At 48.1% G+C, this 24106-nt stretch overlaps 2 protein-coding genes across 8 annotated transcripts in view; one reads left to right on the forward strand and one right to left on the reverse strand.

Annotated features, from left to right (window-relative positions):
- Positions 1-4226, reverse strand: part of GPC2 (glypican 2) — a 31621-nt gene extending 27395 nt beyond the window's left edge. The window contains exons 1-4 of the mRNA XM_033924440.1: positions 3803-4226; positions 2504-2662; positions 864-1174; positions 78-158 (exon numbers count right to left, since the gene is read on the reverse strand). Coding sequence (XP_033780331.1) covers positions 78-158; positions 864-1174; positions 2504-2662; positions 3803-3962 — 711 coding nt within the window. The 5' untranslated portion in view covers positions 3963-4226. The remainder of the gene's footprint in view (positions 1-77; positions 159-863; positions 1175-2503; positions 2663-3802) is intronic.
- A 1782-nt stretch (positions 4227-6008) lies between these two features.
- STAG3 (stromal antigen 3) overlaps positions 6009-24106 on the forward strand; it is a 147617-nt gene continuing 129519 nt past the window's right edge. For 6 of the 7 annotated variants that reach the window (XR_004537260.1, XM_033924434.1, XM_033924437.1 and 3 more), the window contains exon 1: positions 6102-6225. The gene's annotated coding sequence lies outside the window, so the exon portion shown is untranslated. Of the gene's footprint in view, positions 6081-6101; positions 6226-24106 lie in introns of those variants that run through there. The other variant, XM_033924435.1, reaches the window with a different exon arrangement.

A 24106-nucleotide genomic window follows, 5' to 3' on the forward strand; every position in this document is an offset into this window, starting at 1 on the left:
CCCTCCCTCCCTGCTACCTCACCAGATGCCCCAGTCACCATTCTGAGATTTAACACCGCCACAGATCAATGCCCCACCTTGGCAGCCTTAGTGATGACATCACGTCCCGTGGCAAGACCCTGCATGAATGCTCGTGCTGCAATGAGTGCCCTGGTCACCTGGGAAAAGAGGGGGGGGGAGGAGGGGAGAGAGAAACACGACGTTAGTGCATTACCACCTGAAAGTCTGTAAACTGGCACCTCCTTTTTGGCGCCCCTACGCAATGTGGTCCCCCTTTTCTCAATATTTTAGCAGTGTCCGTCACACATGGGCATTGTGCACGTGCATTGTGTATGGAGAACCTGGATTACGAGGAAAGACTTAAGAGACTGGGGTTGTTCTCCCTTGAGAAAAGGAGACTACGAGGGGATATGATCGAGACATTCAAAATACTGAAAGGAATCGACAAGATAGAGCAGAAAAAAACGTTATTTACAATGTCCAATGTGGCACGGACAAGAGGACATGGGCTGAAGCTAAGGGGGGACAAGTATCAGGAAGTTCTGCTTCACACAACGAGTGGTGGACACCTGGAATGCTCTCCCAGAAGAGGTAATTGCGGAATCCACCATTCTAGGATTTAAGGGTAAGTTAGATGTACATCTCCTTATGAGTGGCATGAAGTGACATGGGTAGGGGTAGGCTAGATGCACTTCTCTTTACGAGAAGCTTGGAGCGATATGGGGACCAAAACTATGCCAGGGTACACCTGGCGGGGCCTCCGCGTGTGCGGATCGCCGGACTTGATGGACCTAGGGTCTGTTCCGGAGATGGCGCTTCTTATGTTCTTATGTTCTCCCCACCCTCATTGTCTTGGGGCTCACCTGTATCCTGAGCTTGCGGGGCACGTCTCCAAATGGCCGCAACTGCTCTGCGTGCTTGCTTACACACTCCAGGTATTCCTCGGGGAAGTAATACTGTGGGTTCAAGAGCCCAAAGATGCGCTCCAACAGCCGGCCCCAGAAGTCTGCCAGTGCCTCCTCCAGATGCACGCGCCCACCCTGGTAGTATCGGCGCAGCTCCCGGAAGAGCTCTTGGAAAAGCTGAGCATTCTGTGTGTATAGTCTCCCATATGTCTGGGTGAACATCTGGATCAGCAGCTTCTCGGAGACATGAATCAGCTCCCGGAAAAATTCTGGGGAGGGACAGGCGGGGATGGAGGCAAGGAGGGCCAGGTAAATGGTCCAGAGATGGCAGAGAGAAAGGCAAGGCCCAGGAAGAGAGAGAGAGAATGGTTAGAAAGGGCAAGAGGCGTGAAGGAAAAGACTCACATCAGGGGGAAGAACAAGTTAATGCAGTGTAAAGCTGTTCCAAATCTGTCCCCTTTTACAAGTCACTGGCTGCTATTCCTCCCCTTACCCAATGCTCCTTCCACAGGACTAGTTAAAGGGTATTGAATGCCTGGCCTAGGTGAACCTTCAGCCTTGTGCCCCGCCCTCTCCATAACTTTCTGGCGCCTAATTAACGCTCCCCCCCCAAAAAAAAAATATTTTTTTTTAGAATTACACATAACAATTCTGATCACCCTAATTGTACCCCTTCCAGAATATTCCTCAAGGAATTGAGCATCTTAATAAACTGTATATAATGAGAGCAATTTTGGATTTCCCCAGGTAAATGAGCTATTTGACAACTGCTCCGCTTCCTTGCGGGCAGGATCCATTGTTGTGCTTTCACTGCCTCTGCTCTTTGTCAGTGACCCTAGGTTAGTGGTCTCAAACTCGCGGCCCGGGGGCCACATGCAGCCCACTAGGTACTATTTTGAGGCCCTCTGTACGTTTCACAAAAGTAAAATAAAACAGTTTCTTGATCACATGTCTCTTTAGCTATAAATTACAATATTATTATTAAGACTTAGCCAAAAGGAAAGATTTATAAACTGCAAAATTGTCATTTCTTTAATAAAACTGAACTATTTTTTTTTTTTCTGAGGCCCTCCAAGTACCTACAAATCCAAAATGTGGCCCTGCAAAGGGTTTGAGTTGGAGACCACTGCCCTAGGTGATCACTGATCAGCAGGACCCAATTAGCAGGGCATTAATAAACTTCATCTTGGAGTCAGAGAGAGCAGAGGCAGTCACTTGGCAGCTAGTCTTTGACTTCTACTGCATTCAGGGTCATAAACACTGACCTGTCTTAGGGCCAGCTTTGAATGTCTACACGAGAAGACCTCACCTCCCTAAAACAATACATTCTGTACCCACTGCTCTCATCTGGTGAGCCTCGAGGGTCCTTTTGTTATTTTAATTGCCTTACACTCCCTCCCTCTCTTTGACCAGTGGTGAAGGGTCCACTACTTACTGGTGTGGTGCGACTACCCTCTTTCCCAATTAGAAGTGAGAGAACCTTGGCTCACTGCTGTAGGATCACTTCTCCCCCTCCCATCTCTGTCCAGTTTGACCAGTTCTATTCTCACTTGTGTCCCTGCCTGCCTGCTGCCCCTTCCCCTCACCTCCTGTCTTACCATCAAATTTGTGATGACGGGTGGTAAAAGTGCTGAGCAGAAACGAGCTGCTCTCCTCCACCAGGCTCTGAAACTCAGCCTGAGTCTGTCGGCTCAGCCGCTGCTCCGTCTCGCTGGCACAGCATGTATAGTCCTGTGGGCAGATGCGCAGGTGCTCACCTGGGAGAGGAAGGAGGAACAGAGTTACAATTGAGGGGGGAAGGAGTTAGAGCTGTCCCTTGAGACAGTGGATACTAGTGCAGAAGGTTTAGGGGGGGGTTGCTCAGAGCCTCCCCCTCCCCAAACTTTATGGCCCAAAATGTCCTAAACCTGACCCCCCCCATGGATGCCCCTTATAGTAACCAATGGGGGGGGGGGTCTGTGCTGTGGTGGCACAGATTACAGGAGGGGGCTACGTGGTCACTCCATCATCTTTTAACAAACTGTGTCCAAGGGTCCCAGGGTGAAGAATCTGGGATCACACAAAGAAACAAAGGAGCAGTAGAGATCTTAAAACAGGAAATCGGTGCCCTGCCAAAATCCCATGCCTTCATCCAGGAACACAGCAGCAGTGCCTAGCCAGGAGTCCCCACTCTTGCACCCCACACAGCATTAGGGGCCCAGTAGCTGCTTTTAAGAGGGCAATTTTCCAAGAAAACCTGGGAGCAGTTTGGAGGGGGGGGGGTGTCACACAGTACAGATAAGGCCGATACAGCGGTATGGAACAGGGATGAGGGCACATACCTGACAGAACGTGCAAAGGTCTAGGAGTAGTATACAGAGGTTTAGAGGATCGCAACTGAGATGCAGTACCAGTATTTAATAAAACTGAGTAATATTTAGGAGAGGACAGTAGTTAAGGGGGTCAACAGCCTATAGGAATGAGAGAGTATGGGGATTGTTTAGGAGCAGAGGTAGTGCTTAGGGGTTGGAGACAGTCTATAGGAGCATGTTTAGTGGTATTGTTTGGGAATAGGGATCGTATAGAAGAACAGGTGCAGGGGTAGCATTTAGGGGTTCAGAACAGAATATAGGAAGCAGGATTAGTGAATGGGTGTATTGTTTAGGCATGGGGGCAGAACACAGAAGCCTGTTTTATTAATCAGGGCATTGTTTCCGGGGGGGGGGGGTAGTAACAGGTTTAAGGGTTGGGATTGGGAGCAGTCGGGCTATTGTTTTGGAGTAGGGGGCAGAATACAAGAGCCTAGAGGATTGTTTAGGAGTCAGGGCAGGACTTAGTGATAGGGGCCGTATTGTTTAGGGGGGGAACGGCGAGCGGAAGCGTGTTCTGGCCTCCGAGACGGGACGCGGGACACTTACCCGAGATGAGGGTGGGGGGCAGCAGGCTGAGGCTAAAGCCCCGGGAGCTCAGGACGTGGCGGGTGTCGGCGCAGCTGCGGCCACGGCTCTCCGCGGAGAAGAAGTAGCGCTGGGGCAGCAGCAGCAGCAGGAGGACGGGGAGGGGGCGCCGCGGCGCCATGCCCGGTCCCGGGTTCGGATCCAGGCACCGGCACCGAACGCAGCCTCGCTCGCTCGTCCGCGCACGCACTTGGGAGGCAGCGAGCGAGGAGCCGGCAGACAATGGGAGCCCGGAGCGGGGGAGGGCGGCGTCCGCTGGGTCCTAGCGCTCACCCCCCCGCTCATGCTATACGGAGCATATTACACCTCGATTCCCCGCCCCCGCTCACTGCTGCTCATCCCGCTGCACACCCTCACTATAATTAAGGGGAAGGAGATATAGATATATAGGGAAGGATAGATAGATATAGATATATAGATTTATATATCCTTCCACTTATATATATCTTTATCTACATATCTATCTATCCTTCCCCATATATATATCTATATATATCCTTCTCCTTATATATATCTATATCTATCTATCCTTCCCCTTATATATATCTATATATATATCCTTCTCCTTATATATATCTATATCTATCTATCCTTCCCCTTATATATATCTTTATCTACATATCTATATATATCCTTCCCCTTATATATATCTATATATCCTTCCCCTTATATATATCTATATATATCCTTCTCCTTATATATATATATAATTAAGGGGAAGGATATATATATCCTTCCCCTTAATTATATATATATCACACCTCCTCTCTACTCACTGCCGGCTATAATTACAAGATGGGAGATATATATGCCAGTGATTCCCAACCCTGTCCTGGAGGAACACCAGGCCAATTGGGTTTTCAGGCTAGCCCTAATGAATATGCATGAGAGAGATTTGCATATGATGGAAGTGATAGGCATGCAAATTTGCTTCATGCATATTCATTAGGGCTAGCCTGAAAACCCGATTGGCCTGGTGTTCCTCCAGGACAGGGTTGGGAACCACTGATATATGCACAGACAGTTCCCATATGCTAGCACAGAGGTGTCAAAGTCCCTCCTCGAGCCGCAATCCAGTCAGGTTTTCAGGATTTCCCCAATGGATATGCATAAGATTAGCATACAATGAAAACGGTGCATGCAAATAGATCTCATGCATATTCATTGGGGAAATAGTGAAAACCAGACTGGGTTGAAGCCCTCGAGGAGGGACTTTGACACCCCCTGTGCTAGCAGCTTTGCTAGATAAAATCACAAGGGGATGATTAATACACTTAGAGCAGGGGTGTCAGTCCCTCCTCCAGCCGCAATCCAGTCGGGTTTTCAGGATTTCCCTAATGAATATGCATAAGATCTTTTAGCATACAATGAAAGCAGTGCATGCAAATAGATCTCATGTATATTCATTGGGGAAATCCTGGAAACCCGACTGGATTGCGGCCCTCGAGGAGGGACTTTGACACCCCTGACTTAGAGACTCAGCCCCCCCCTCCCCTCCCACTTGTGACTAATATTATAAAGAGGAGACATATAAGGCTTATACTCCCAGTCCAGCCACCCCCTCCTCCCTGCACTGCAGGATAATTATCGCAAGAGGGGAGGTTTATATATGCACAAATGGCGCCGAGGACAAATTTGTCCCCGTCCCCGTGGACTCTATCTCCATCCCCCCAGATTCTGTGCTTGCCCCATCCCTACAAGCTGTCCTCATCTAGCACAAGCCTCGAACACTTTGAGGACAGAACCCGCGGGGGTAAAGATAGATCCTGCGGGGACGGGGGTCAAATTTGTCCCCATGTCATTCTCTTACTCGCTGCCACCCCAGCGCGCCCCCTCCCTTTCCCCCACCTCTCTGCTGTTAATTGTACAAGAGGATGATCTATAAACACACTGAGACTGCAGCTCCCCCTGCTGGAAAGGTAACAGCGGGAACTGTGAGTGGCCCCGCCTCCTTTAGACGTTTCCTTGGTAACAGGTTCAAGGCCCCGCTCTGAGGTGTTGTGTTGTTGGGTTTTTTTTGTGGCTCAGCTGAAGCCTGCGGAGCTCATTACTCGGGTGAAAGCAAGTACCACGTCGGGGGGGGGGGGAGGTTAGAGTGACCCCTCTCTGCTGATAATATTACAAGAGGATGGTCTTTATACACACTGAGACTGCAGCGCCCCCTGCTGGACAACTTCTCCAGGGAGGACTGACGTCCCAATACGCACCTCCCTAGACTTGAGCAAACTCAAGCTGAAAGGTGAGAGCGGGACTTGCGAGTGGCTCCGCCCCCTCTAGCCGTTCCCTTGGTAACAGGAGAAGGGGCGGTGCAAGGCCCCGCTCTGAGGAGGATTTTTGGGTGGCTCCGTTGAGGCCTGCGGAGTTTATTGCTCGGGTGAAGGCAGGTACTGTCTAGGGGTGGGGAGAGGGAGAGAGGGCTGGTGCATGGTTGGAGGGAGGGGAAGGTGGTTTTTAGATAGTGGGGTGGGCAGATCCCTTAGTCCTCCATTGCCCCAGATGTAAAATGAATAGCTGCATTGATTGTAACCACAGAAAGGGGTATATCAAATCCCATGTGTAGGGGTTTGTTGATAAGGGGAGGTGAAAAGGTTTGTGAACAGCAGGGTGGAGAGCGGGGCTGTTTGGTAGGGGTAGTGGGCTGACAAAAAAAGGAGGCTGCTGGGGGAGGGGAAAGCAGTGAGGCTGTAGCTATATAGTGGGACAAGAGGGGAGAGGAGGGCTGATGGTGGGTAGAGAGAAAGGTGCTGTTTTTGGATGGCGTGGTGGAGAAATAGAGAGGGGCTGTTGCTGGGTAAGGGGGTGGAGAGGGGGGATGCTGCTGCTGGGTAGTTGGGATGGAAAGAGACAGGGACTTTTGCTCGGTAGTGGGGGGTGGGGAGAGCACTGGGTTGGGGCTGGTGGGATAGAGAGGTTATGGTGGGAGATGAGAGATGGGACCCAGAAGTATGTAGAAATATGTATTTATTCTATGTTTTCTTCTCACAGCACCAGATATAACTTATATTCATGCCATACAGTAGCATAGTAAATGCAGGGTGCAGATAAAGACCCGTGTGGTCCATCCAGTCTGCCCAACAGTCTATTGTTTTTCTTTGATATTTTTGCTGAAGAAGTCTGCCTGGCACTGTCATTAGATTTCAGCTATTGGAGTTGCTGTACAAGCTCATGCCAGTCTTTCTAAACTATCCCAAAGTATTGCAGTTCTTGCCAAAGCCCTCCCCAGCTCATCCCAACCATATAGTCATGCAAGTCTACTCAGTTCTTCAATATATACCCTTCACTTTCTGATTAGAGATCCTCTGTGTTTGTCCCACGCTTTTTTGAATTGTGTCAACGTTTTGCTCCCTACCACTTCCCTCGGGAGGGCATTCTAGGCACCCACCACCCTCTCTGTGAAAAAGAACTTCCTAACATTATTCTTAAGTCTACTGTGAAGAAGAAGGATTCCACTTTGTGTGCAACTGGATGACGTTCTGGGGGAAGAGCAAGCTAAACAGGAAGGATGGACCTCAGAGGAGACGGAATGAGGCTACTTGCAAGCAACATCAAGCGAGAAATTGAGAAGTTTTTAAACTAAGAAGAAGGGGAAAGCTGACAGTAGGCTAAGAGTCGATGGTACAGGAAACGGTATACCCAGAGGTTACTATGCAAGAAGATTGCAGGGAAGACTCACCGGATCATAGGCAAGATAGAAATCCCAACGGATTGAAAGGGACGGAAGCGAGGGAGACAGAAGGGGGAAAGAAAAGCAAGAAAGTAACAGGCCGCAAACTTAAGTGTATGTACACAAATGCAAGGAGCCTAAGGAATAAAATGGGGGAATTGGAAGCTATGGCACAAAAAGATAACCTAGACATCATCGGCATCATGGAAACATGGTGGAACGAGGACAACGTCTGAGACACTGTGCTACTGGGATAAAAGCTATACTGCAGAGACATTAGGACAAAAAGGTGGGGGTATTGCCATATATATAAAAGAAGGAATTGAGTCTACCAGAGAGAAAACGCTGGAAACGAACAGTAAGGTAGAGTCTCTATGGGCCAAAACACTGGGAACAAATGGAACGGATATGAAGATCAGAATCTATTACCGACCTCCAGGGCAGTCCGAAGAGACTGATGGAGAAATGATGGACGAGATTAAACAGGAATGCAAGGGGGGCAACACAGGTATCATGGGTGACTTCAATTATCCGGGCATAGATTGGAACCTAGGCAACTCCAGTTGTAGTAGGGAGACCAAGTTCCTGGATGCTGTAGGTGATTGCTTCCTGGAACAACTTGTTAAGGAAAATACGAGAGGAAATGCAATTTTGGACTTGATTCTAAATGGACTACGAGGACCGGCACAAGGTATAGAAGTAGAAGGGACGCTGGGAAACAGTGATCACAATATGATCCACTTAAACCTAGACACAGGAACAAAAACATCGATCCAAAACGACAGCCACGGCACTGAACTTCTGAAAAGAGAACTACAAAGAGATGAGAGTCATGGTGAGGAAGAAGATTAGGAAGAGGATAAGCACTGTAAATATGCTAGAGCAGGGGTGCCCACACTTTTTGGGCTTGCGAGCTACTTTTAAAATGACCAAGTCAAAATGATCTACCAACAATAAAATTAAAAAAAACCCACAAAGCACACTGTATGCATAGAAAATGTTAATTACCATTCCTATTCTGGGTTTTTTTCAGAGATCAAGACAGATGACTCTATGCAATGTCACCTCAGTAACAACCATACAAAAATAGACAAATACCCCCTCCCTTTTTACTAAACCACGATAGCAGTTTTTAGTGCAGGGAGCTGCACTGAATGCCCAGTGCTGCTTTCGACGCTCATAGGCTCCCTGCGCTAAAAAACACTATTGCGGTTTAGTAAAAGGGGACCATAATGTAAAATATAGACAGTAGATATAAATTCAGACACATTTTGATCACTAAATTTAAAATAAAATCATTTTTCCTACCTTTGTTGTCTGGTGATTTCACAAGTCTCTGGTTGCACTTTCTTCTTCTGACTGTGCATCCAATCTTTCTTCCCTTTCAGCCTTTATGCTTCCTCTCCTCCAGACCTCATTCCCTCCCTCAACTTTTTCTTCCTCTCTCCCTGCCTCCCTTTCTTTTTTATTTCTCTCTTCATGCCCCCTTTCTTTTTTTTGTTTCCCTTCTTTCCTTTTGTCTCCCTGCCTGCCCCTTTTCTTTCTCCCTGCCCTCCCCCAAGCCACTGCCGCTGCCATCGGGGAACAAGCCGCCGCCACCACCATCGGATAACAGGCCCCAAAGTCACCGCCGCCCCAAGCTCTCCCTGCTTCCTTGCGTCAGGCCGACCAGCATTCCTCTCCCCGACGTCAATTCTGCCATTGGAGAGGAAGTTCCAGCCCAGCCAGGCAGCGATTGGCTGGCCAGAACTGCCTCTCCGACGGCAGAATTGATGTCGGGGAGAGGAAGGCTGATCGACCCGGTAGATCGCCAAGGCAAAGTGAGTCTATCACGGAGCCAAGGATGGGCTCCGCGATCGACTCACTTTGCCTTGGCGATCTACCGGTCGATTGCGATCGACCTATTGGGCACCCCTGTGCTAGAGCAAGCATGGTCCCTTTTTATGGACACAGTCACCGAGGCGCACAATCCATATATACCGCATATCAGCAAGAGTTCCAAGAGGAAAAAGAACAAGGAACCGGCGTGGCTCACTGTAGCGGTGAAGGAAGCAATCGGACACAAGAAGACTTCATTGCAAGAAGTTTTCACACCCCTGTATGTTTCGCAATCTACTAATACAGTTGTGCTCATAAGTTTACATACCCCTGACACAATTTGTAAGATGATGCACCAGTTGTGGAAAATACAAGTGATCCTGCAAAATACCACCCTTTAATTTAAGAATAATGGTTGAGTTATTTATCATCACAGAATTGAGTGTGTCCTTTAGTAATGATAACAACTTACATAGATTGCCTTGATAAATTTACAAACCCTTGAAAGCTCGGGCTGATAACATTTACTCAAGTTGACACACACAGGTTAAGGTGGCAATGAATGAGTATCCACACTCATGGAAAAGGACAAAAAGCATAAACAACATCAAAGCAAGTGTCATAAGGCGGTAAGAGGGGCCAAAAGAGACTATGAGGAGAAAATAGCCAAGGAGCAAAAAAATGTTAAGCCGTTCTTTCAATATATTAAGGGGAAACAACCCGCGAAGGAAGCAATGGAGCCATTAGATGACCATGGAGTAAAGGGAGTACTAAAGGAGGACAAAGCAATCGCCGACAAACTGAACACATTTTCTGCGTCTGTATTTACTGAAGAGGATATATCCAATATACCAGAAGCCAATAGGCTATACACAGGAAATGAAGATGGGAAACTGATAGGGTCGACAGTCAGTCTAGAAGACAGATGGATAGGCTTAAAAATGATAAATCCCCAGGACCGGACGGCAACCACCCAAGGGTAATCATGGAACTGAAAGGGGTTATAACTGAACTGCTTCAACTAATAGTCAATCTGTCGATCAAATCAGGAAAGATTCCGAAAGGCTGGAAAGTGGCGAATGTTACACCGATCTTCAAGAAAGGTTCCTAGAAACATAGAAATAGATGGCAGATAAGAGCCACGGCCCATCTAGTCTGCCCACCCCAATGACCCTCCCAGGGGAGGGGAGATCTAGGAAACTACAGACCAGTGAGTCTGACTTCGGTAACGGGAAAGATGATAGAGGCTCTGATAAAGGACCGCATCATTGATCACCTTGATGGATACAATCTGATGAGGACCAGCCAGCACGGCTTCAGCAAAGGAAGATCTTGCTTAACAAACTTACTGCACTTCTTCAAGGGAGTAAACAGGCAGATATAAAATGTCGACCGGGCCACCCTTGTCTATCTGGATTTTCAGAAGGCGTTCATTAAGGTCCTGCATGAACGTCTACTTTGAAAAATTGCGATCCATGGAATTGAGGGTGATATACTCATGTGGATTAAAAAACTGGTTGGCAGATAGGAAACAGAGAGTGGGGGTAAATGGACAATACTCGGACTGGAAAAGCATCATGAATGGAGTGCTGCAGGGTTCGGTGCTCGGGCCCATGCTCTTCAACATATTTATAAACGACCTAGAAATTGGTACGATGAATGAGGTGATTAAATTTGCGGACGATACAAAGTTATTCAGAGTAGTGAGGACACAGAAGGATTACGAAGACCTACAACGAGACATAAACATGCTCAAGGAATGGGCTGCGAAACGTCAAATGAGGTTCAACATGTATAAGTGCAAGGTGATGCATGTTGGTAACAAAAATCATATGCACAAATACAGGATGTCCGGTGCAGTACTCGGAGAGAGCCCCCAGGAAAGAGACTTGGGAGTACTTGTAGACAAGTCAATGAAGCCGTCTGCGCAATGTGTGTCGGCGGTGAAAAGGGTGAACAGAATGCTAGGAATCATCGCATCATCTTCAAAATTTTACTTTTGGCATTTAAAACTTTATCTACAAATGAACCGCAATTTATAAACAGGATACTCATCCCATACAACTCTTCTCGTTCCCTTCGTTCATCAAGCCAAGATCTTTTGGTAGTCCCTTCTTTGAAAGTGATTGGCACAAAACGATATGATATATTCTCAGTAGTTGCACCTCAAACCTGGAATTCTCTCCCCAAATATATTAGAGATGAAAAAGATATTAGTCATTTCAAAACTAACTTAAAAACTTTTCTGTTTAAAGATGCGTTTACCTCATATATGGAATAATTGCAGAGCACCAGTCTTTTTAATTAAAAAAAAAAAAAAAGTAACCCTCCTAATGTTTTCTCCTTTTATGTTTCTCTCTTTTTAAAATGATTAATATTGTAACCTGATTCCCTCTTCCCTTCCATCCAGTTGAGTCTGTTGGTCTGTAGGTCAAACCCCCTTTTTATTTTGATTTATAGTTATTGTTATTATTATTACCTTGTATTTTAATATATGTTCAAATTTGGATTTTATAGTAATTCGCTTAGTGTTTTATTTGTTATCATTATTCTGTTATTTTATTTTACATTCAAATTTGGATTTTATTGTACATCGCTTAGTATTTTATGTATAAGCGATTCATCAAATTTCAAATAAACTTGAAACTTGATCATGCCGCTGTACTAGGCCATGGTGCGCCCCCACCTGAAATACTGCATCCAACATTGGTCGCCATACATGAAAAAGGACGTAGTATTGTCAGTTTCCTGTCTTTGTTGCCTGTCGGCTTCTGAAATATTGGATATATCCTCTTCAGTAAATACATGCACAAAAAATGAACTTCTTTTTGTCTTGCCTTTCTGAAATGTTTACACAGAGGCCCAGAATTTGGGGGAAATTTTGGGTATATATACACACTGATATCCAACCCTTTCTCACTGCTGACTTTTCCTATTGAGGGGAGATGTAGCATCTGTACCAGTGGTTACCAAATGGGGTCAAATCGTCAATAGAAACAGGGCTACTCCTTCCCCTCTGGACCTTGTGATCTATGCCATGTAGTGGTGGTCAATGTGAATGAAGCCTGTGAGCCAGTGAACATTTCACAAGCTCTGCTCCCTCCTCCTCAGGGGACTTCCTGTTAAACTGGAAACCCACAAAAAGTGATAGGGTCTCAGATGCTTATTGACAATCGAGGCCCTGTGCTGACTGCTGCCTCATGCACTCTTTGGATTTATTGTGGGGGGGGGGGGAAGGGTGAGAGAGACAGGAAGTGGATGAGGAAAAGATGTTTTGTTTTCATTATCATCTGGGATCCTATATTGAATCAAAGTCTGGGAATGCTGATCAATACACTCTTAGAACCTCATCAGGGCTTCCTACTCGCTCCCATTGTTAGAGGGGTTACATATAGTGACATTAAAAACCTGGTGGTTCCCCATTTCCCTCTTGCTGCTGAATCAACAGATAGAAATGACATAATTTGCCCTCATATGTACACATCCTTCTTCAATGCTGCATATCAAACAGAGAAGATATTGCATGCATATACAACCTGACAGAGGGGGTGGGGAGCCAGAATGGATGTAAAAGTGCTGGCCAGATTTTAGGATCTGAAAAGTGCTCAGGCAGTGCTTCTCCCCCCCCCCCCCCCATGAGACATATAATGTCTTTTCTATGTACATCTGGTGTTAGAAGGGCAGCTGTGAAGAATAATTTATTCTGTCACTAAAGGTAGAAGGGAGGGCTTTTGTTGGATTGTAGGGATGAGAGAATGGTGGAAGAAGAAACCCAGCAAAACCCAGGGGACTTTTTGCAGACACCAAAACCATGCAACTGGGAGACAAATTAGTTCAGAAAATAAAATGGGCTTTATGTCCTCTAATAAAGGAGAAAAGTCAAGATAGGCTTAGGGCACAGGACAATATATGAGTGATGGTTTTCAGCATTACTGTGAGTTGACTGTAGTACTGTGGCTGTGATGCGAGGGAGAGTGGCACAGCAAGTAATGAATTTTCAGTTGGCGGTGCTCTGAGTGACACTAGTAATGTGAAGGACGAGTGGCTCTCCGTGATATTTTGAGTGATGCATTGTAGTCCTGTTGTAGCTATGAGGGCTGTGAATGACTTGAGATACTCTAGTTTCGTGTGAGGGAGTGATGGGCTGTCAGTAGGAGAGTGGCTTTGGTCAAAATGGTAATGCTACCAAAATTATTGTATCCTCTGCAGATGATGCCACCATGGATTAAGCATGGAGACAAGGGAAATTATAGGGGAACAATGGCCTCCTTTATATGGAAATTCAAGCAGACTTGAATTAGTTTTAATAAACTACTTAGAGACAAACAAAGGCGGAGGGGGCCAACTTACGGCTGAGGGGAGATATGATTGAAGTCTACAAAATCCTGAGTGGTGTGGAATGGGTACAAGTAGATCAATTTATTTATTTTTTTTTTACTCCATCAAAAATCACAAAGACTAGGGGATTCTCAATGAAGTTACAGGGAGATACTTTTTTCAACCATCTTTATTTTCTCTTCTTTATTAATTTCCAGGTACTTTAGTTAGATTGTGAGCCTTCGGGACAGTAAGGGAATTTTTTAAGTACCTTCTTACTTCTCATTTATAATCTTAATGTATATTTTCTTCAAACCGCTTAGAACCTAAAGGATATAGCGGTATATAAGAAATAAATTACATTACATTTAAAACCAATAGGAGGAAATATTTTTTTCATTCAGAGTATAGTTAAGCACTGGAACGCATTGCCAGAGGATGTGGTAAGAGTTGTTAATGTAGCTGGTTTTAAAAAAGGTTTGAATAAGTTCCTGGAGGAAAAGACTATAGTCTGCTATTGATGCTTGTCCTGGATCAATGATTTAATGGTAAGAAATGGGACTAGATACCAAAATTTTTTCCATAGAGTAATAGTTGATTAAATGCAAAAGCCTCAGTCCCACCACTCCACCGCTGTTAGGATTCTGAACCGCGGGAAGAAATTACGTGGTGACTCATCATTGGCTCTTGTGCATTTACCAATAGTCCAATACTAATATCTCTAGTTTTTTATATATATTTAAATATTCATTTTCTAGTTTTCTTCAGCTATTTTATCATATATAATGTGCACTTATCTCTGCATTGGCCAACATCTGGGAGCCTGACCCGACATGTTTCGCGCCGTTGCGCTTTATCAAGGGTCTCCCGAGGTGGCTGCTGTCATCCGACTCCAAATGTAAGCTTTTGAAGGAGAAAATTTTGGTATCTAGTCCCATTTCTTACCATTAAATCATTGCAGTATATGGACGGATATTAAGGTTGGAATAACACAACTAACATAGCCATTATTCAAGTGCTGTCCTGGATCAATAGCATGGAATGTTGCTACTCTGAGATTCCAGAATTTTGCTATTCGTTGAGATTTTGCGTGGAATTTTGATACTCGGGCTTCCGGAATGTTGTCACTCTTTCGGTTTTTGCCAGGTACTTGTGACCTGGATTGGCTACCGTGAAGATAGGATACTGGGTTAGATGGACCATTGGCCTGACCCAGTAAGTGTATTCTTATGTAACTGGTATTTCTTTAGCACTTTCCAGACCAGTAGAGGTTAATCTTTACGAATGGGTATATATATCCAATCATGACCAGCAGGTGGAGACTGAAAACAAAACTGTGGGACTCGCGGCCGGACTGAAATCGGTAGTTTGGCCCGGTGAGGTGGTGGAGCTCCGTCGGCAGCGGCTGCAGGCGCCCAGAGCTCCCCGCCGATGGTGCCTCGCGAGTCGGCTGGGAGCAGTGGGGAAGCCCGGTCTTCCCCAACCGCCCACGGAGGGATTCCCCGAAGGATTCCCTCTCAGCTGATTTTTTGACAGCTGATGCCGACTTGCCTGTTTTAGCGGCTGGGACTGTTCAGCCTTCTCAGCCGCTACAGGCCATGGAGGGAGCATTTTTGGCGGGAACTTCGCCATTTTCTCTGTCTGGCCCCTCCATTTTGTCTGCAACCTCAGGTGACCTTCCCCCTGTATTGCAAACACAGGGGCAGGTTTCAGCAGGGACCCCTGCTGGGGCAGGGAGTCCCTGGGGACCCCCAGGGGGTTTTTGTCCCCAATTTAATTTCTTTCTTTGTGCAGACAATTGGGGGTCCCACGTGCACCTGGGGGGTTTCGGGGGTGGTTTCCCTCCGCGCCCCCTATGGCTTTGCCTCCCTCTTTTCGTTTGGCGTCCCCTCTTCCTCCTCCCTCATCCAAGCGCCCGCGGGGGGGCTTGGATTGCGAATTGGTGGTCGGAGGAGCGTGTTGGCATGGTTGAGGACCTGGTTGCTTTGGCGGGCTTCCAGGATCCTCTAGAGGGGACGCCCGCTGGCAGCGGGGCAGCAGGTTTCTCGTCTTCCAGAGCAGATGCGTCCGTGGTGCGCTTTTTATTCAGAGGGATGAGCTTTTAGACCTGATGTAGCAGGTCTCCTTGGTGCTGCATTTTTGAAGTTGCGCCACCGGAGACCCCGCGTATGGGGGCCCCTCTGCTTCAGGGGGTCTGTCCTGTTTCCCGCTCTTTTCCTGTGCGTCAGGATTTTAGGGATTTTGTGTTGGCGCAGTGGCCTAAGGGCGCCGTTTCGTTTGGTGTGCGCCTTGGCTCATGGGTATCCCATCCCGGAGGGGGATAGGGCTACCTTAATTTCGCCAATGGGGGACGCGGTGGTCTCGGCTCTTCTTAAGCGGCATACCGTGCCTGTTATGGACGGTTCTGCTCTTAGGGTCTCTGAGGAGCGTACGTTAGAGACACTTCTTAAGTATAATTTTGATGTCTCTGCCTTGGGGGTCCAGGCGGCTATTTGTGTGGGGCTGGTGGCTCGCACCTTGTTTCGGTGGTCTGAGCATGTCCTGGATCGTGAGTCTGATGACTGGTCCTTAGTGGATCAGGAGGTGGTGAAGTTTGAGATGACTGCCTCGTTCCTCTCGGTTGTTCTTTGTGACTTGGTGCTGCTAAGTCTGGGACTTTTGGTGGCCGCACGCTGTACCTTGTGGCTTCGCGCTTGGTCGGCGGTTGCCGCGTCCAAAACTGAACTTCCCAAAATTTCCCTTTCGGGGTTGTTTTTTGTTTAGAGAGGACTTAGATCCGGTGGTTCAGACTCTGACGGACTCTGAGGTGCCCCGTCTGCCTGAGGACCGTGCCCGCCCGGCATCTCGGGTTGGCATTGCCCGGGGGCGTCTGCGGGAATTTCGCAAGTTTCGCCTGGGGCATGGGACGGCTTCTTTCCAGGCTTCCGGTTTTTCCCCGGGGTCGGTTGGCTTAGCGCATGCAGTCTTTTCAGGGGGCCCGTCGGGGGCTGGGAGTTCCCCCCCGGTTCCCCTGCTGCCCATCCTGCGCAATGTCTCTTTGCCGGCGCCCCCTTTGGTTCCCGTGGGTGCCCGGCTTCGCAACTTGTTTCCCAAGTGGGCCAAGATCACGTCCGATCAGTGGGTCCTGGTGGTGGTGCGGGACGGTTATGTACTTGAATTTTGCCCGCTCTCTGCCGGATCATATCTAGCCTCTCCATGTCAGGTGGCATGGGAGACGCTAGCCTTTCGCCAGACCCTTCAGCGCTTGCTAGATCTCAAAGCAGTTGTCCAGTGTCCCCTCAGGAGTGCGGTATCGGCTGGTACGCCATTTCCTTTATGGGGCCCTAAAGGGAGGGGACCTTTCGGCCCATCCTTGGTTTAAACTGAGGTCAACAGGACTCTCAGAATTCCCTTTTATTCGCATGGATACACTGCAGTCTGTCCTTCTGGCGGTTCAGCCGGGGGAGTTCCTGACTTCTCTCGCTCTGGTGGAGGCCTACTTGCCTGTTTCCATTCGGGCCTCTCCTCAGCTCTTTCTTTGCTTTGCGATATTGGGTCTGCACTATCAGTTCTGTGTGCTTCCCTTGGGCCTGGCCACGACTCCCCGGACGTTCGCCAAGTTGATGGTGGTTGTCATGGCGGCATTGCAGTCAGAGGGCATTCTGGTGCAGCCCTTCTGGGATGACTGGTTGTTTCGGGCGAAGTCGTTGCAGGAGAGCGCCCGAGTTACGGCTCGGGTGGTTGAGTTTCTCCGGTCACTGGGCTGGGTGGTCAACCTTTCCAAGAGTCAGTTGATCCCCGCTCAGCATCTGGAGTACCTTGGGGTTCTGTTCGACACCTCCTTTGGGAAGGTCTTCCTTCCAGAGGCCCGGGTAAGCAAATTGCAATCTCAGATTCGCCTTCTTTTGGTGTCCTCGGGCGCAGGATTTCCTCCAAGTCTTGGGGTCGATGGCAGCGTTCCTGGATGTTGTGAGGTGGGCGCGGGCCCACATGTGTCTCTTCAGTATGCTCTGCTCCGTAGATGGTCACCCCAGAGGCTCAGTTTGGAGGTCCCTGTCCCTCTGCAAGGCTTGGCGCGCTGCAGTCTTCTTTGGTGGCTCCAGACCTCTCATCTGGTCCAGAGGATGAGTCTGGATCTATCGCAGTGGACGGTGCTTCTCACGGATGCCAGTCTCCTCGGTTGGGGGGGCTCAGTGTCTAGGTCACTCAGCTCAGGGCACCTGGTCCATGGAGGAGGCGTCCTGGTCGATCAACATGTTGGAGACCAGAGCCGTCCCTCTGGCGCTGTTAGCCTTCCGCTCCCTCTTGATGGGCAAGTCGGTCAGAGTCCGGTCTGACAATGCCACAGCGGTGGCTTATGTCAATCGTTGAGGCACCAAGAGCGCTCAGGTGGCGGAGGAGGCGGCTCAGCTCATGCTTTGGGGCGGAGTCATGCCTTCTGGACCTCTCGGCCTCTCACATGGCCGGGGTGGAGAATGTTCAGGCGAACTTCCTCAGTCACATCTTAGATCACAGAGAGTGGTGTCTCAGCCCTGTGGCTTTTCAGTTGATAATGCAGGCTTGGGGTCAGTCCCTGATGGACCTGACGGCCACGAGTGGCAATGCCGAGGTGTTCCGCTTCTTCAGTCGTCGCAGGGATGGACTGGCCGAGGGTCTGGATGCTCTGGTTCAACCATGGCCAACAGAGGGGCTGTTGTGCATGTTCCCTCCGTGGCCATTAGTGGGCAGAGTTCTTCTCCGCATTGTTCGCCATCCGGATCTGGTGGTTCTGGTGGCTCCAGATTGGCCTCGGCATCCGTGATACGCAGATCTGGTGTCACTCTGGTGGTGGATCCTCTTCCTCTGCCTCCCTTGGACGACCTTCTGACGCAGGGTCCCATTCCCATGTTCGACCCGTCTCCCTTCTGTCTTACGCCTTGGCTTTTGAAAGGGGTCGCCTTGGTAAGAAGGGGTATTCAGATAGGGTGATTTCTACACTCTTGGGGTCCTGGAGGCTTTCTTCCTCTCAGGCTTCTGTGTGGATTTGGCACTTCTTTGAGGGGTGGTGCCAGGTGCGGGGAGTGGTCTCTCTTCGCATTTCTGTGCCTAACATCCTAGAGTTCTTGCAAGATGGCCTGGATAGAGGCCTGGCTTCGGCTTCTCTCCGGGTTCAGCTTGTGGCCTTGTCAGCCTTTCGGGGGTTTGTGACGGGTCAGCGTTTGACAGCCATGCCTGATGTGATTCGCTTTTTCGGGCGGCCAAGGTGCTCAGGCCTCCCGTGCGGTCCTCTATTCCCTCTTGGAATCTCAGTCTGGTTCTCTCTATTCTGATGCACCCACCCTTCGAACCGTTGGGCGGCTGCTCTTTGAAGGACCTTACTGTGAAGACGGTCTTTTTGGTGGACATTTCTTCCGCTAGGCGTGTTTCTGAGCTACAGGTTTTCTCTTGTAGGGCTCCCTTCTTGGAGTTTTCTAGGGAGCAGGTTGTCTTGAGGCCTGTTCCTTCCTTTTCTGCCGAAAGTAGTTTTTCCTTTTCATGTCAATCAATCTGTGGTCCTCCCGGTCTTGGGTAGTTGGGAGGGCTCTTCTGAGCAAAGACAGCTGAGCAAGTTGGATGTTGGTCGGGTCCTTCGCTCTTATGTGCAACGGACCCAGGAGATCAGGAAATAAAATCATCTCTTTGTCCTTCTGACTGGTCCTCTTAGGGGGGCTGGCGCTTCTAGGGCTACTATTGCATGCTAGATCAAGGAGACTATTGCTTCCGCTTCTCTTCTGGGGCAGCAGCCCGTTCCGGAGTTTCTCAAAGCTCATTCTACTCGGGGTCAGGCGGCTTCTTGGGCTGAGTCGTCGCTCGTGCCTCCAGTGGACATTTGTAAGGCTGCGGTTTGGTCTTCCTTGTATTCCTTTGTCAGACTCTTTCGGGTAGATATTCTGGCGCGTCAGGACGCGGTGTTCGGTGTGTGTGTTCTGGTGTCAGCCCTTTGGGGGTCCCGCCCGTGTGAGGGACTGCTTTGGTACGTCCCATTCGTAAAGATTAACCTCTACTGGTCTGGAGAGTGCTAAAGAAGGAGAAATTAGGTTCTTACCTGCTAATTTACTTTCTTTTAGCTTCTCCAGACCATTAGAGGTCCCCACCCTGTCTGTTGTTGTTGTTGTTGGGGCTGTTTCGCGGGCAGTTTTTGTTTTTTGCTGCGGGTTCTAGTATTTTTCTAGGACCGGGGAGAATTAAAGAACAGCGGCTGTGGCTCGGCTGGCTTAGCTGGCGAGCTGTGGGGACATTTTCCTTCTGGTATTTCTCCTCTGCATTTTCCAACAGCATTTGGGTATGTTAGTTGCTACTCCTGTTCGGAGTATTGTTTTCTTTCTGTTTTCCAGTTCTTAGTTCTGCTTGGCTATTCGGCAGACTGATGTAAATAGAAAAGGGAGTATATTATATACTGTCCCACAGTTTTGTTTTCAGTCTCCACCTGCTGGTCATGATTGGATATATACCCATTCGTAAAGATTAACCTCTACTGGTCTGGAGAAGCTAAAAGAAAGTAAATTAGCAAGTAAGAACCTAATTTCTCCTTGCTAGGCCTGGGTATCATTTTCAGTCTAGTGCCAGTCACCCAACACCCAACGATCAATCCATATCCAAAAACTGTAGCTATCGCTTGTCATTTCAAGCTTTTCTCCAGAATAACCTCAGAGTTTATTCCCACCTATCCATTAATTGATTTTATTATTAATTACAAGGCAAAACCAGGAATAAAAGAGCAACAATACAAAATAAAGTATTTAAACAAATCAACATAAATCATGGAGGACAACAAATCATAATCAAAGAAGTTCACTTTAGGAAACTAACCCCATCTTTTACGAATGCATAGCGCGGGTTTTAGCACCAGCTGCGGCGGTAACTGCTCCGACACTCATCCATTCTCTCATTATTTCTAAACTGGATTACTGCAATTCATTATAGATAGCTATCACTCAGAAACAACTAAGGCGACTACAGTTAATTCAGAACGCATTGATAAAAATTATCACTAACAAAGAAATTTGACCACGTAATGCCCCTTTTTCGAAATGCCTACTGGTTACCAATTCAGCACCGAATAACTTATAAAATTGTACTCCTGTGTTTCAAAATTCAATAGTCAAATCTTCCAGCATTTCTTGATAAATTATTAATCCCATATACTCTGCTTAGGACCTTGTGCTCTGTGGATTATAACCTACTCACAATTCCTTCCTTAAAAATAAGAACATCTGCTATAATAAAACCCTTAGTGCGCTTGCGCACTTCACTCTCCGTGATCCGTGGGGCCGTACCACCGCTTGTGCAGTGCCTGCCTCAGCTGATTTCCGGTCCCGATCTCCGACGCCGGCTGACTTCCTGCCTTCTTCCTACGCTGCTGGGATGCCTCTTCTTCTCATCCCTAGACCAGCAGTGGCAGCAGCTGCGGTTTCATCAAACAGCCGTGGGGCATTTGCTAGGCCGGCCCACTTCGATAATGAGAGGCGGACCGGCATAGCAAAAGCCCCGAGGCTGCCCGGGCTAGCGGATGCTGGACAGGGGGAGCAGGGAAGCGGTGCTGCTGGACAGGGTGGAGGTAAAAGGAAGGGAGAAGGGCTACTGCAGGACAGGGGGAGCAGGAAGAAAAGAAAGAAAGAAAGGGCTCAGCGCCCCATTGTGCTAAAGTTTACACATCTATTCTAGCACCCGTTAATGTAACAGGCTTAAAACACTAGTAAGAACATAAGAATTGCCGCTGCTGGGTCAGAAAAGTGGTCCATCGTGCCCAGCAGTCCGCTCCCGTGGCAGCCCTTAGGTCGAAGACCAATGCCCTAACTGAGTCTAGCCTTACCTCTGTACATTCTGGTTCAGCAGGAATTTGTCTAACGTTGTCTTGAAACCCTGGAGGGTGTTTTCCCTTATAACAACCTCCGGAAGAGTGTTCCAGTTTTCTACCACTCTCTGGGAACTTCCTTACGTTTGTACGGAATCTATCCCCTTTTAACTTTAGAGAGTGCCCTCTCGTTCTCTCTACCTGTCTTTATCTACTAAGTCTGTTCCCTTCATTATCTTGAATGTTTCGATCTTGTCCCCTCTCAGTCTCCTCTTTTCAAGGGACAAGAGGCCCAGTTTCTCTTATCTCTCACTGTACTGCAACTCCTCCAGCCCCTTAACCATTTTAGTCGCTCTTCTCTGGACCCTTTCGAGTAGTACCGTGTCCTTCTTTATGTACGGTGAACAGTGCTGGACGCAGTATTCCAGGTGGGGGTGTGCCATGGCCCGGTACAGTGGCATGATAACCTTCTCCGATCTGTTTGTGATCCCCTTCTTAATCATTCCTAGCATTCTGTTTGCACTTTTCACCGCCGCCGCACATTGCACGGACGGCTTCATTGACTTGTCGACCAGTCTCTTTCCTGGGGGGCTCTCTTCGACTACTACACTGGACTGTATAAGATTTTTGTTACCGACATGCATCACCTTACACTTATCCACGTTAAACCTCATTTGCCATATCGCAGCCCATTTCTCGAGCGTGTTTATGTCACGTTGCAGGTTTTTTCAATATACACACCTCAGTTATGGAACAAATTGCCTTCTTTCCTTAGAAGAGAATCAGCTCTTGATAGATTTAACAGCTCCTTTTTTGTACATGGATGCTTATGAAAACTAAACCTGTATCCCAGCTCTTCAACCTTTAATGATCCAGAAGTTTTTCCTTTCCAATTTACAGGATGCACCAGATATATTCTTTGCCTTCCCAATATTGTAGTTCTACTCTTGTCCCTTATGTGTCAGGTTAGTCTGTGTCTGATCTTGTCCATGTTTTAATTTGTAATACTATGTCCCTGATTTTATCATGTACACCACTTAGGAAGGAGTGTGTGGCGCAGTGGTTAAAGCTACAGCCTCAGCACCCTGAGATTGTGGGTTCAAACCCACACTGCTCCTTGTGACCCTGGGCAAGTCACTTATTTCCCCCATTGCCCCAGGTACATTAGATAGATTGTGAGCCTGCCGGGACTGATAAGGAAAAATGCTTGAGTACCTGAATAAATTAATGTAAACCGTTCTGAGCTCCCTTGGGAGAACGGTATAGAAAATTGAATAAATAAATGGTATCAAATTTTAAATAAACCTGAAACCTGAATCCTTTAGCATAACTGAAGACTGGTACAGTTCACTGATGGGTAATAGCTCACCATGACCAGCAGGTGGAGACTGAGACAAAACTTTGGCTGTAATACTAACAGCTGTGCTTCCCTCTAGTCTAACCTGTCTTTGCTGTCTCCAGCAGGTGTGGTAAGCAGGGCCAGTCTTCCCTGAAAATGGTTAGTGTAGGCCTGTTGAAAGTTGTTTAGTGCCGGATTGAGTTTTGGGAAGACCCTTGTGGGGGTCCATCCGACCTCGGGGGTGTCACACTTGACGGGTCACGAGTTGAGTCCCTCTACTTCCTCAAAATATTTCTAGAGGTGCCTCAGCTGCAAGCCTTGCCACCGTACTGACAAAGCTTATGGCTTAGAGAGCCAGTGGAGTCTGTTCTGACAGAAAAAAAAAAAAAAATTTCTGAGGCAGTGTCGGTTTGAAGGGAGCCTTCAGTTCATTGTTGTTGCTTTTTATTGCTAACCGGCACATTTTTTTCCTTTAGCTAGGTTGCGTATTGTGCAATGAGCACTTTTAAAGGGAAAAAGTGCTCATTGTGCTCCAGATGCAAGATCAATGCGACTGGCCTGTGCTTGCTGTGTTCTGGCCGCTCTGAAGGGGAATCCTCGTCTGCTTTGGGTGCCGACGTCCAGGGATCCCCTTCGCGAGTGCCTCGCATGCCAGTAGCTATCAGCAGAAAAACCTGGGCTTTCCTCGCCGCCCACACAGGGATTCCCCCAGCCGCTGACGGTCAGGGAAATAAGTTTTTCATTACCGCCGATGCTGCTGGGGACTCCCTTACCACTGCTGCCAGCTTGCCTGCTTTAGCGGCTGGGTCGGTTCAGGCTTCTCATCTGCTACCGGCCTCAGAAGCATGCTCCGATTTTGGGGGGACATGCCTCCATTTTATTTGCAGCCTCAGGTGACCTTCCCCCTGTGTTGGAGAGAAAGGGACAGGTTTCTGCTGGGTCCTCTGCTTTGGCAGTGAGTGCATTGGGCTGCTAGGGTTTTTACCCCAGATTTTTGTTTTCGCCTTGTGTAAAGCTTATCTTCAGGTGGCCGTGGGTCCTGCTTCCACCCCAGGAGTCTCAGGGGGGTCCCTCTGCATCCTATCTGGTTCTGCCCCGTCTTCTCTTTCGTCCAAGTGGTTGAGGGTCTCTTGGGACAATGATTTTTTTCTATGGGGAGCAGTTTTCTCTTGATGAGGACCTGGACCCTTTGGGAGACCTCCAGGATCCTCTCGGGGACGGACGCCTTTGGCGGTGGTTTTTCAGTTCCATTCCGTCAGCTGGCGAGGATGCGTCAGTAGTGCACATCCTTCAGCGGAAAGAGCTCCAGGAGCTTATTCTTCACGTCGCCTCGGT

This window comes from Geotrypetes seraphini, chromosome 16, assembly GCF_902459505.1.
Source record: "Geotrypetes seraphini chromosome 16, aGeoSer1.1, whole genome shotgun sequence".
NCBI classification, from domain to species: domain Eukaryota; kingdom Metazoa; phylum Chordata; class Amphibia; order Gymnophiona; family Dermophiidae; genus Geotrypetes; species Geotrypetes seraphini.